Source organism: Puma concolor, chromosome A3 (genome assembly GCF_028749965.1).
Source record: "Puma concolor isolate L17-30 chromosome A3, mPumCon1.1.hap2, whole genome shotgun sequence".
Classification (NCBI taxonomy): domain Eukaryota; kingdom Metazoa; phylum Chordata; class Mammalia; order Carnivora; family Felidae; genus Puma; species Puma concolor.
The window spans coordinates 37,457,242-37,471,965 of NC_141669.1; the positions used below are offsets into that span (position 1 = coordinate 37,457,242).

Below are 14,724 nucleotides of genomic sequence, written 5' to 3' on the forward strand. Positions count from 1 at the left end.
AGAAGGCTATTCTTCTTCTGTGCAAAATGCTGATGACCTTGAGGCAAGGAGCAGCCATTTTATTACTCTAAGAAAAAGCACTCTGAGGATAAAGCCAAGGCACAGAGTGTAAATAATGGAACCTCAGAGAAATGGGGCTTAAGCACTAGCATTAGATGACCCTTAGCCCACCTGACCTGTGGACTTCCAATAATGTAAGCTTATGGGTGTCCTTATTGTTTAAGCCAGGTTGAGTTAGGCCCTCTGTTACTTGTAGACAAAGACATTTTGATATATAAAGAAAAGTCGAGGAGGAAGGGGGAGGGGAAGGGAGGAAGGAATAGGGTGTAGGAGGGAGGGAGGAAGGGAGAGAGAAAGAGAGAGAGAGAGAGAGAGAGAGAGAAAGATGGCAGGAAAGCTGCCTGAAGTAGTGTGATCTTAAAAGGCCTATGAGAAAGGGGCACTTATATTGAGGCTATAAGAATAAATATAAATTGAGTAGGCACAGAATAAAAGAAAAAGCAGCATATTTAACAGACCTATGCAAGATGGGAGAAAAGAAATTACAACTGCCACCAAAAAAAAAAAATCATAAGAGACTACTATGAACAATGACATGCCAACAAATTAGACAACCTAGAAGAAATGGATAAAGGGTAAAGTCATAGAAACATAGGTCTTCTAAGATTGAAACAGGAAGAAACAAAATCGGAATAGACTGATTACTAGGAAGGAGTATGAACAGGTAATCTAAAACCCCCCAACAAGCAAAAGTCCAGGACCAGATGGCTTCCCTGGTGAATTCTACCAAACATTCAAACAAAATTCAACACATATCGTTCTCAAACTCTTCCAAAAAACTGGAGAAGGGAATGCTTCCAAACTCATTTTACAAGGCCAGAATTAAGCTAACACCAAAACCAGACAAGGACACCACAAAAAAAGAAATTTACAGACCAATTATTCCTAATGAATATAGATGCAAAAATCCTCAACAAAATATTAGCCAACTGAAGTCAACAATACATTAAAAGGGTTCCCACCACACCTATGGCCAAGGTTTCAACAGACCTCACCAAAATGCCATCTCAAATGGAACATGCCATGGAAACCATGATGTTCAGGTTTCACAGGTTTGCTGGGGACAAAGGCAAAGGAGGACCTGAAAGTACTCATGGAAAAGGAGTTCTCTGGATTTTTAGAAAATCAGAAAGACCCTATGGCCGTAGACAAAATAATGAAGGATGTGGACCAGTGTTGAGATGGCAAAGTAGGCTTCCAGGGCTTCTTTTCACTGACTGCTGGGCTCACCATTGCATGCAATGAATATTTTGTGGTATACATGAAGCAGAAGTGAAAGAAGCAGGCAACACTGAGCAGCCTGATGAGAGTTCTCCTAAAGGATCTCTTAAGGAATCTGTCCCACAGCTTTCCCCTGTATAAAGGATTCCATGACCAGATCAGGACCCTCAGAAACTATACAAATAAATCTAACCCCCATTTGACAAGCAGAGAAAGAAGTCAGTGAAAGCTAGATAAGCTTTTGATTTTTATATTTTTTGCATCCTTTTACCCTCAATAAACAAATTTCTTTTTTAGTTCCTCAAAAACACCACCACCACCAAAAACAAAATACAATACTTTTAGAAGGATCATATATACCACAATCAAGTGGGATTTATTCCAGGAATGCAAGGATGGTCCAACATCTACAAATTAGAGTGATATACCACATTGACAAAATAAAGGATAAAAATCACGTGATCTCAATACAAAAAAAAGCATTTAACAAAATTCAGCATCCATTTATGATAAAAACACTAAACAAAGTGGATATAAAAGAAATGTACCTTCAACATAATAAAGGCCACATATGACAAAACCATAGTTAACATCATACTCAACACAGAGAAAGTAACAGTTTTTCATTTAAAACAAGGAACAAGGCAAGGATGCCCACTCTTGCCTCTTGTATTCAACACAGTAGTGGAAGTCCTAGCCATAGCAATTAGGCAAGAAGAAGAAATAAAAGGCATCCAAACTGGAAAGGAAGATTTCAAACTATACTACAAAACTATACTAATCAAATAGTTGGTATTAAATACATAAAAGCACATAGATCAACAGAACAGAGAGCCCAAAAATAAACACACACATATAAGGTTAATTAATTTACAACAAGGAGTCAAGCATATACAATGAGGAAAGGACAGTCTCTTCAATAAATGGTGAGGGGGAAAATGGATAGCCACATGCAAAAGAATAAAAATGTACCATCTTACACTATAAGCAAAAACTAACTCAAAATGGATTAAAGACCTGAATGTGAGGCCTGAAACTATAAAACTCCTAGAAGAAAACATGGTTAGTAAGATCCTTGACATCAGTCTTTGGTGTTGAATTTTTGGAAATGACTCCAAAAACAAAGGCAACAAAAGCAAAAATAAACAAGTGGGACTACCTCAAACTAAAAAACTTCTGCACAGCAAAGGCAACCATCAACAAAATGAAAAGGCAACTTACTAAATGGGAAAAAAATATCTGCAAATCATATATCCAATAAGGGGCTAATACCCAAAAGACACGAAAAAACTCAAAAAACTTAACAGCAAAAAAAAAAAAAGAAAAAAGAAAAAAAATCCAATTAATGTGCAGGGGACATAAATAGACATTTTTTCCCAAGAACAATACAGATGGCTAACACACTCATGAAAGATGTTCAACCTCACTGTCAGAGATATGCAAATCAAAACCACAATGAGGTATTACCCCCCCCACCTGTTGGGATATCACCTGTTAGAATAGCTATTATCAAAAAGGCAGGAAATAATAAGTGTTGGAGAGAACGTGGGAAAAAGGAAACTCTCTTGTACTGTTGGTGGGAATGCAAACTGGCACAGCCACTATGGAAAACAGTATGGAGGTTCCTCAAAACATTAAAAATAGATCTATCACGTGATCCAGCAATCCCACTGCTGGGTATTTATCCAGAGAAAACAAGAACACTAAATCAAAAAGATACTCAGTTTGTTGCAGCATTATTTACCATAGCCAAGATATGGAAACAACCTAAGAGTCCATCAACAGATGAATGGGTACAGATGTGGTTATATACACAATAGAATACTACTCCACCATTCAAAAAAATGAAATCTTGCCATTTGCAACAACATGGATGGACTATGATGGTATTACACTAAGTGAAATAAGTCGGTCAAAGAAGGACAAATGCATATGATTTCATGTATATGTGGAACCTAAAAAACAAAACAAAACTCATATATAAAGAGAACAGAGTGGTAGTTATCACAGGGGAAGGGGGTTGGGAGGTGGGTAAAAAGGATGAAGGGGGTCAACTAGTATGGTGATGGATGATAACTAGACTTACTATGGTGGTCTCTTTGCTGTATATACATATATCAGATTATTATGCTGTACACCTGAAATTAATATAATGCATTCTATTGAAACCAATACAAAATTGGAATCAATTTTACCTCAATTTATAAAGTGATGGTTCTTCACTAAAAAATAAATGCACATTTTTGGCAATCATAGTGGCAAGTCAAATTTGGTAGAGAACAGTGTTGTAAACCACCAAATGCCCTAAAAGAGCAATAAGAAAAAAGCAATTCAGGGCACTATTATAGAAAGTGCTCTAGTCACTGCCAAAGTTTCATTACTGATACAAAATGTGCAAATCAGACAATCTGAAAAGGATTAAAGACATACTTCTTATCAAGAGCAAAGGTCTGCTATATATGATCAAATGCTGAACTGAATACAAAATATCAAAACCTATACAATAATCTGTATTTTCCCCAAAAATGAGAACAAAAATGAGATTTTTAAAAAGTTTAAAACTACATGACCTTTTGAATTCAGAGATAAAATGATAGAACAATGTAGGTATTAAACAAAACTTGGAGTTTGAAACAGTTGTTTTCCATGTATATCCTTCACAATCTGGTTGACAATTTTTTTTTCAGAAATGTATTTCCTAATATTACAAGTAGATAATTTTTACTTTAATAATATTCAAGCACGGTTAATATAATAACTGTCAAGATAATAATCTACTGCTTATCAATAGCTTTAACGCATCAAGAATTGTTACTACTTATGTTACCAAGGTTAGTATTTACCCAAAACTGGTTGCTGTCAGATATATATCAGAAGGTATTTGAATGAACTGAAAAGAGTAAAAAGACGAAGGAGTTGACTTAAAATCAATTTCAGACATATATCACACATCAGACAGATTTCCATAAATCAGAAGGCTCATCACTTGTCTCACATGAGGCATAATTACTTCCACACTATTAGGAGTAACTTTACAATTCCCCTGCAGTCACAAGTCTGTACTTCCAAACCACAGTCACCTGATGTCCCAGGTTCCCACTGACTGACTCACAGAGCTGGTAAAACAAACATTCACTCTAAGCACACATCAAGTTTTCAGTGTAAACAGAGTGGAGACACATGAAAGGGAAGAAAATAGCTACTGGCTTCACAAGTAGGTGACAGGCTACACCCCTAAGAAATAGCTGATAAAGGTCCTAGAAAGGAAACAAGATCTGATGCTAGAAAAGCTAAAACAAGTTCCTAAGTGTCAAGTGGTATTTAAATACCATATATATATACATGTATATATATACATTTAAAATGCCACATACATACACACACACACACACACGTGTGTGTGTGTGTACAATATATATGTGTGTATAACAGATATGCACATGCACGCGCACGTCTATGTGTATATATAGTTGTATTAAGCAGAGTTAAATATATTTTTAAAGAAGTTGAAGTAAATAATCAGAGTCCAATTCGTTACTGAAAACATTAAATCTATAGCCATTCTAGCTTATACTCAGATTTATCTTATTTACCAACAAAAGAAAATGTCACAACAGAAAAGCCTGAGTCCCAATGAATCTTAAAAGCACAGGGCACGATGCTATTATTACCTTGTAGCCACTGGTCCAGAGTATTATCAATAGTGCATTTGACAACAGGGAGGAACTCAGAGTTCATAAAGAGTCCCCGCTTAGGATGGTTCTGCAGCCGTTCCTGATGGCTCCTGGAGCTGAAAAACTCTAACACCAACTTTATCTGCCAAAGTTCAGATGTCTCAGACATTTCTCTTCTTCCTAGTCTTCTCATAGCCTTGAAGAAACAAAAGGAAAAGCAGTCCACTTCATGAAAGAGTGAAGGGGCCCTAACTGTCTCTTCCTCAGAGTTGTATTATCGATAGAGTATTTTTTAAATATGGCTCATAGATTAATAAAGGGCAGAGGAGAATCCATTCCATGTTTTGATGCCATATGCCCCACAGAGGAGCCCTCCACTGGGTACAGATACACATCTACTCTTCAATACTCTCTTCGATACGATCCCCACATAAATAGCTTCCGGTAAAAGCAACAGTGGCAAATGAGCTCATTCTTGCCTCAATGGCTCTGAAAAATGAAAACCCACCAGGTCTCCTGCCAGTCAGTCACTTCTGGGAAACCCAAGTGGGGCACAACGATTTGGCTGGGATCAGGCCAGGGATCCCAGGGCTCAGAAGGCAAACACAATACTACTGATAATACTGCTCTTGGGACCCATCTGCAAAGTCACCATGGCTACAACCAGCGGGAATGTTCTTCTGCAGACACCTGCCCACAACTGTGAAGGGATAACGGTTCAGAGCACAAAAAGGGAATACTTCCAGCCAACAAATGAAAAACACAACTCATTACTTGGCTGCTATATAGAGAGGTGTTGTGAGAAAGCAGTCTCAGAGTGGGTATCATATAATCATACTTTCCGATTAAAAAACGTGGATGGATACCAGAAAATAATGCCATTCTGTGCCATCTGATTATATTAGAAGATGCCTTTTAAGTAAGAATGCTACTTAACAGAATGTGATTTGCAGGTTTTTGAGAATTATCCCCTGCCTAAACATCATTTTCCCACTTTTCAAGAGAGATTATTTTGCCATTACAGATTATTTCCTTTGGCTTTAAACAATGAGTCCCAAATACTTATCTGTAAACTCATCATATCATATTCACTTAAAGAGTTGTTTAAAACCACAGACCTGGACCTCATCCCAGAAATTCTGATTCAGTAGATGATATAGAATAGGATTTGAAGATCTGTATTTTTAAGATTCCTTATATAAATTAAAGCCAAGTTAAAAACCTACCGGCTTAGCTTAATTTTGGGTCTGAAAGTCACATGACATAAGTCATATGTACTACTAATAACCAAAACTGAATAAATTGGTCTCATCCTTTAGAGAAGCTATTAAGCATTATTTTCTACATTACAACTTTCAGGCTCTTTTAAAACAGCAACAACACAAAAATTTTAAAGTGATTTAGTTTCCTAAATCACTACATACTGATACCATAACCTCTTGCAAGCTTAATCACGCAGACATAATTTCACATTACTGCCATCACTAGGGCACTGTTTGTTCATTTACTGCTCATTGGCATATCCTATCCCTGAAGAGGCTTTGTCAGGAAGGAGACAAGAGACCACCCAACGATGCTGGGGGAGAAAAGGGAGGGAATGTTCTTTTCCTCTGCTAATCAGGGGAAGAGAAAAATAGGGAAGAATGGGGACCACAGAGTAAGACAATCCACGAAGAGGCATTCCTGTTATCATAAATTCTAAGCTTTTTTTGTCATATACAGAGTTTTCAAGTTTTATAGGGTTTCCTTTTTGTGAATTTCTAAAAGCAAATGAGAGACCAAAAAGATGGGACACAGAGGGAACCTTACCTCATGGTTCAGTATGTAACTTAAAATACAGTATAAATCTCATCAGAATTAGAATATGTTTTTTGACCATACCTGATCCATTGCTATGTATGCAGGCAACATCTCTGGGGTCTCCTGAGTGACACATTCATAGAGTACTGAAGAAAACAGATCCAGAATTTCCTGTTTCTGTGAAAAATCAGAAACATTTTGTAGCACATCAATGTATATTCCAAAATCAATTCAAGATTGTATAGCAACTACTATGGCCAATTCTTAAGCTCTGCAGTCAATGACATAATAGGGTAAAACAGCTATCTCTTTATAAATCATAGTGAATGCAACACTAAACATCAATAAAATATAACAAAGTCCCAAAGGACAGTTATGGATGTAAGTGCTGTGAGGAGAGGAAGGATCAGCAGGGGTAAATGAGCAAACAGGACACATAGAGATATGCCCTGGGTTAGGCTGGCAAGAGCAAGATCCAGAAAGAAAACCCAGCATCCACAAAGATGCAGCAGAAAACACTGAGCAGAAGAGGCATGGAGGAGGCAGCACAGCCAAATCCAGCTAGGCTTAAGGAAGGGCACAGACTTTCATCAGAGACCTGTGGCCCTGAGTGCATGCCCAGCCCTTACTAGCTGTGTGATCTTGGGCACGTGAGATCTCTGAGTGGGATTTCCTCATCTGTAAACCTGGAATGATAAAGTACCTACCCCCAGAGTCAGAAAAATGAGAAAATTACATAAAGTACTGAGCACAGTATCTAGTAAATAGTAAAGATTCAATACGTTAAAGGGGTTAAAATTATTTCACTTAACCCTCAAATCAACAATGTAAGGTAGGTTCTACCATAATCCCACTTTTAGAAATGAGGAAACTGCATCTTGGAGCGTTAAAAATTTTCCCAAAGCTACACGCACTTAGAGGCAACAGGTGACCAATCCCAGATAGCAAATTCCTACATCCAAGCTTTGCGATCTGCAATGATGGATTAAATAACATATCCACTGGGCACCCTTTGAATCCTGAAGAGAACAACAGTTTTATGACCGACAGAAAAAAGTGTTATAAAATACAGAGGAATAAGATTACGTAAAAGTAAGAGAAAGGTAAGAAACACTGAAAATAGCAATCAGTACAACAATGCACATTAATATCACCTATCGAAATTAACGTCTTAGAAGTTTTTTTGTTTTATACACACACACACACACACACACACACACACACACACACACACACACACACACACTGGAATATTACTCAGTCATCAAAAAGAATGAAATCTTCCCATTTGCAATGACATGGATGGAGCTACACTGCATTATGCTAAGCGATAGAAGTCCATCCGACAAAGACAAATACCATATGATTTCACTCATATGTGGACTTTAAGAAAGAAAACAGATGAACATATGGGAAGAGGGAGAAAAAAGAAGAACCGGAAACAAATCACAAGACACTCTTAACAATAGAGAATAAACTGATGGTTGATGGAGAGAGGTAGGTGGAAGATGGGCTGGGTGGGAGATGGATACTAAGGAGGGCACTTGTGATGAGCACTGGGTATTGTATCTAAGTGACGAATCACCGAATTCTACTCCTGAAACCAGTACTGCAGTGCATGTTAACTAAAAGTTAAATAAAAAAATTTTTTAAATAAAATTAAAAAAAAAAAAAACTTTAAGTCGTTTCTTGTATCAAGGTAGGCAGTTATCGAATTTAACAGTTTTAGTCTATGAAAAATGTGCATTTGCCAAGCAAAAATCATCCAACATACCTGAGGTGTATCAGCAATCTCAAAGACAGGTCCAGATGTTACAGAGGTTTATGGTGGTGTCCGCAGGTAGAAATAATAGCAAATTGTAGTCTAATAAGCAAAACATATGACACATACCTGACCCATGTTCACGGTCGGTTTGCAGAAATATTCAGCAAATGACAGAAGTGCTGGATCAGAAGTGAATGCTGAAATTGTTTCTGGCTGAAAAAAATAAACAGCAGCAACAAATATAAGTGAGATATTAGAGGTTATTTTCCTTACTACTCAAATTGTAATATATGCAGTTGTAGGAAATCAACCTCACTGTTTTCACACAATGTTCCCATAAAGCCCAAGGTTGTACAAACTTGCTAGCGCTTCACCAACCTGTTCTGCTAAGAAGTTACAAGAAGCTTTTCTGCACAAGCCAAATATGAGCGACTGATTTATTAGAGGCCAATAATAAATAAGTCTTTCTTATACAGCTTGCCCTCAAAAGGCTCTCCCCTCTTCTTCATGAACTAACTGAAAAACAAGTAAGAAAGCAGAACTGGGGCGCCTGGGTGGCTCAGTCGGTTGAGCGTCCGATTTCGGCTCAGGTCATGATCTCACGGTTTGTGGGTTTGAGCCCCGCATCGGACTCTGTGCTGACAGCTCAGAGCCTGGAGCCTGCTTCGGATTCTGTGTCTCCCTCTCTCTGTGCCCCATCCCCGCTCATGCTCTGTCTCTCCCTCAAGAATAAATAAAACATTAAAAAAAAAAAAAAAAAAGAAAGTAGAACTGTTACTGAAAAGATAAGGACAAAAGCCTATGTACCACTCAAGCCACTCACAAATAGGTAAAGACCGGATGATTCCACTTATATGAGGATCCTAGAGTAATCAAATTCAGAGACAGGAAGCAGAATGGCAGGTGCCTGGGGCTGGGAGGAAGAAGGAACGGGGAGCTGCTGTTCAATGGGTACGGAGGTTCAGTTTTACACGATCAAAGAGTCCTGCAGATGGATGGTGGTGGAGACTGTACAACAGAGTGAATGGACCGAATACTACTGAACTGTACACTCAAAAAAAGGGCTAGGACAGCAAATTTTATGTGTATTTGCCACAAAAAAAAAAAAAAAAAAAAAAAAAAAAAAATCACTCACAGTTCAAGACCGAAAATGGAATATAAAAGTATTAAAAAGTATTACCATTTTCCATTGAGGTTTATATTTTACTTCTGAATTCCCAACAAGCAGGAAATTGATATGTCTTTCAATCTTTATGTAATTTTCCAATTCAAAATCAAGTGTAAACTTACCTATTTTCTTTACAAATTAGATTAGGATGTTTAAGATGGGCTCTAATTTATATAAACAACAGTGTTTAAGTTAAGCAGTATCCAAAAGTCCTCCAAGACTATTTCATAGACAACCTATCAAATACTGCCGAACCAATACGCTGATGCCAACTACATCTATTTAAACCCTGGGAACTATCATAAAGGCTCAGTCATAAGTAACTGACTCAAAATGAAATGTGTGTTCAATTAAAATAAACACTATCTCCTTATGAGGGAACACAAAGAATGCTAATCCAGTCCTCGGGCCACCACTCAGTCAGTCTGCCAGCCACATTTTTGCCTCCACAACTACCCTCCAGGGGTCCTGACTGCTTTAAACAGCCACTCAATATATCTTCTGCAGAACACATTTGCTCGGGGAATTCCTGAAAACTGCAGTTAAGCTGAGACATTTCACTGTTAGACTGAGGAACACATTTCTAGCATGGGGAACTTATTTGAGTTCTGGAATGTAGAGTAAAATACGTACTGACCACAGTGGGCACCACTGTGTCTCACACACTCTTACTTCAACTACTTTTTCATTCTAAATACTCTTGCATTAGCAGTCAAGTACTATGAGAATCATAAAGCAAACTGATAAAGCTGTCCTCACTTTATCCTCACCAAGATTAGAGCAACAAACAGGGAATGGGGGTTAAGAATGAAACTAATTAGTGCTACCTTACAAAAAATTTTCTCTATTTCTGCCATGAATTAGGCAAATCTTAACGTGACGATTAATAAGTAAAACTATTAAACTATACATTTTTATAGTGTTAAGATACATTGTCCTGCTGCTAAATGTAAAGCATCCTTAGACGCTGGGTAGGTGGCCCACACTGTATTGTGGTTGCTACATGAAACAACAAACAGACCCACGGCCATTCAGCCTTTACAGTTTGCAGCAACGGGACAGAGCAGATTCGCCTAAACGGTACCGTAACTGTCAACACACAAGTACATGCTTTGGGTGGGACAGTGGGATTTGTAATCATTCCCTCTCATCCTTGAGTTTTTAGCCAATCAATACTACCTTGAAAGCCCGAGCTTCAGAGTTCCTGTTAGCAACAGTCTGGGCCAACAAACTTTGCCACCCCATCGGATCTTCCTTGTAGGAGAGCTGACCCGCTCTGAGCTTAACATATAGAACCCCATCCTTAGAAAGGATTGATCTGAAAGAAAACAAGAATGATTTTATAGGAGGTATTATTTGCAGTTCTCAGCTGAAAACAGAGTGTCTCTCCACACCATGTTCACGTGAAATGACGTCTTTATTATTTTCCAGTAAGGCATATGATTATTTACTGAGTCTAATTCAATCAGTCCCTATGAGAAAGCCAAAATGAAGTTCTACTTTTCTTTGGTGTCTGGGTTCATGGAACTTGTTCATAGAACTTGTAAGAAGGGGCTCTGCTCAAGTGTGAGCTTCAAAGGCAGTATTTCATCTGACACTTCTTCATATTCCCTTTATCCTCTAGCACTATGAGTGGGACACTGGAAGTACTAAGTACCTGCTGATTGGTTTGCAGCAGAAAAAAAAATGCTGCAAATCTAAAAAGAACAATACAGAAAACAGCTAACATATACTTTAAGGGAAAAATAAATTGGGACCAAACCATAACAATTTTTATAGGCTTGTTAAACCTTTTGGAAATTTAAACACTTACGCACTACTTAATGCATAAAATTAACACTCTGTTCATTAAAGCGACTACTTGCATATGACTATTTCCACCCAAAAGCAATCTATCATGATTTTAATTTTATGAGAACAATCCAACAAAAGAATGACAAAAAGATGCAAAAGATGTGGTCTGACAAACATCAATGGTTATAAAGTTCCTTTAGTAGATGGACACATATGCTAGCCTTACTTTTTTTTTTTTTTTCCAGCCTTACTTTCTTACACTGATTACCTCTCATTACTGCTACAATGGACAATTCCATTATTGTACCAACTTATGTCACTTCAAGTTTCTCATTGAATAAATGTAACTGTTTTCTAAACTGAATCTCATAATTCAAACTGTGTTTCAAAGTTATAAACCACTTTATTCAAAATATACTCTACATATTGTCCTGAATGAGATCAAAGGGTGACAAGGACCATTCCAGTGAAGAATCTGCAATTTCTACCTTCCCATATACTTTATTCACTTCACAGATACATCTAAGAAATTCAATATACTTACTTCAAGTGTTGTGTTCCCTTGCTTAAATCTATGAGCAGTTCCCAGTATCGTGGCCCTTTTACTTTAATCTGCCAAGATAAATGTGAACACAGTCAATCCAATGTTAAAAAGCGCTGGTTTGAAAAATGAAACCCATGTTTCTCAGAGGAAATAAAAACAACGGGGCCAGAAAGAGACAATGAAAAGTTAACAAGCTCCATTTCCAGACACATACGTCTGTGAATCAAGTTCTGAGGCTATCTAACCTATCAGTAAAGACCTCCAAGTAAAGACTTTCTCTGTTCCTCCTGACAACTCCTCCTGGGGCTGCTTTCTGATTTCCTACAGAACACCGAGAAAGCAGAGGCTTTTATTTAGCTATCTCTGATGCTATACTGTTCTAGTTGAACTGATCCCTTGTGTACATCTCCCTAAATTACATCCCACTTACCTGCTTTAAAAGGTGGAGTTCTGGAAGAAGGGTAGGGGCCATCAATTCTTCTTTGGTTTGTTCATACCATTGAGTACCCTTCACAAATGTAAAAGAACAGCCACAATTCACTATGTAGTTAGGGGAAGCTACAAAGAAGAAACATCATTCTGTACTTCTTCCCCACACTTTCTACACAGATTGTCAAATGGCATAAAATGCTCTCTGACATCAAGTCTTAAAGGGCTAAGTCTACAATCCTTTGCTGGACCTGTATCACCTTACACCAACCACTTCGAGCCTTGCACTTCACATGCTAGCAGCGCACTTCTGAGGCCTCTGGGTTTCTGTACACGCTGTCTTCGCTACTGGAAACGTGCCCCTGCTCAGCTGGCAAATCTCAGCCCAAACACTGTGTCCACCGCGACGACCTCCCCGATCCTCAACAGCTAGATGGAGCATTTCCCCTCTACGCCCCCTGCATTCTACACATACTCCCAATTACCACTCTATTCTTACTGCACCCATGCCTGACCACCCAGTGGACAGAAGTCCCTTAAGGAATACAACAGTTTAATTTTTGAACCCCAGAGCCTAGCATAGTTTTGATACACAGAAAGTACTTAATAATATTCTGAATGAAGGTAGGATGGACACATGACTTACTTATATAATCTGTACATCTAAATCAAAGATCTCTCATCAAATACATGATCTTGGGCTTTAAAGCACCCTGCAAACAAATCTAAGAATAGTTCTAATTTAACTCTTCTTTAGAACACGGGCATTTTCAAACATGGACGTTTTCAAACTATAGGCTCCAAGGACAAAAGAGCAGCTGATGACCTCTAAAATATTGCTCTCATAGACTATAAACAAGCCCAAATGGCCTGGCAGGATGTACACAAATTTTAGAAGCTTCAATTTTTATAAGAGGTTAATTCACCACTGCCATCTTTTAAAGGACAACATTTTTGAAATATTTGAGCTGCAAACAAGTATGAGTGGTAACAAAATTACAAATAAATGGAAGGAAGAAAGAATTACCTTATAGGTAACTTCTAAAAGGGCATAGCAGGGCATGTTTGTATCCACGTCCACAGGCACCAGGAGCCTCGGTTCTGCAGCCAGCACATATAGGTGCCGCAGAGCCTGGAGATGATACCTATCCACAGAAAACACAGGGAGGAGGTAACAAACAGGGGACAACAGTGTGAGCTCTACAACCTGCTGCTGCTGATACCCTGAACCACAACAGAAGCGGGGGTTGCTATCTTCCCATGACAGCAATCCTAACGGAGGACGACAAGATTCAGTTAAAAAGCAATGGACAGATTCTCTTTAAAAAATTACAGGACGCCTCAGTGGCTCAGTTGGTTAGGCCACTGACTTCGGCTCAGGTCATGATCTCACAGTTCATGAGTTCGAGCCCTGCGTCAGGCTCTGTGCTGACAGCTTGGAGCCTGGAGCCTGCTTCAGATTCTGTGTCTCCCTCTCTCTCTCTACCCCTCCCCTGCTCACACTCTGTGTCTCTCTCTCAATAATAAACATTAAAATAAAATAAAATAAAATAAAATAAAATAAAATAAAATAAAATAAAATACAGACACACGATCCTCGACCCAAAAATTCCTTACATGCATTTTCACAGTTAAGAGGTTTTAAAGGAGGTAAAAATTATCTTAACGTGAAAATAATTCATCCCTTATAAAATTTCTCAAATAATCCTTTTCTGCCCCACACACGCATTTTTTACCTTCCTAGGGACTTATTTCTAGTTATTTGGTTTTTGGCTTCAGGGTTGACAGTAGAGGGAGAAGGAAAGCTCTTCTACATACACACACTTCTCTACACAAATGCATACACACACCTGGAATCTAGGACACCAAAAACTAATGGGTAAGATTACAGTAATATTTTTCTTTCTGTGTGCTTTTCTGAGTTTTCCAAAAAAATTTTTAAACTTTAAAATTTGTATTTCAGCATTTCGACACAAAAAATTTTTTAAGATGGCATTTTAAGATGTCATAAAAGGATGAGACTTAAAAGTTTTCTTTTTAAACTTTAGTTACAGCAATAGCCTCCCTCTTCTCACCCAAACCTACCCTTTCCTATAAATTGATTAGAATTGAAAGCAACTTGGGGCGCCTGGGTGGCTCAGTCGGTTAAGCGGCCGACTTCGGCTCAGGTCATGATCTCACGGTCCGTGAGTTCGAGCCCCACGTGGGGCTCTGTGCTGATAGCTCAGAGCCTGGAGCCTGTTTCGGATTCTGTGTCTCACTCTCTCTC

General features: G+C 38.3%; 1 protein-coding gene and 1 pseudogene across 5 annotated transcripts in view; one reads left to right on the forward strand and one right to left on the reverse strand.

Annotated features, from left to right (window-relative positions):
* ANAPC1 (anaphase promoting complex subunit 1) overlaps nt 1–14,724 on the reverse strand; it is a 97,649-nt gene that overhangs the window by 7,546 nt on the left and 75,379 nt on the right. For all 5 annotated transcript variants that reach the window (XM_025927120.2, XM_086700560.1, XM_086700562.1 and 2 more), the window contains 7 exons: nt 13,483–13,600; nt 12,457–12,534; nt 12,027–12,094; nt 10,868–11,006; nt 8,647–8,733; nt 6,837–6,932; nt 4,953–5,151 (listed from right to left, as the gene is read on the reverse strand). In XM_025927120.2, coding sequence (XP_025782905.1) covers nt 4,953–5,151; nt 6,837–6,932; nt 8,647–8,733; nt 10,868–11,006; nt 12,027–12,094; nt 12,457–12,534; nt 13,483–13,600 — 785 coding nt within the window. The remainder of the gene's footprint in view (nt 1–4,952; nt 5,152–6,836; nt 6,933–8,646; nt 8,734–10,867; nt 11,007–12,026; nt 12,095–12,456; nt 12,535–13,482; nt 13,601–14,724) is intronic.
* Nucleotides 1,018–1,507, forward strand: LOC112864366 (protein S100-A10 pseudogene; annotated as a pseudogene).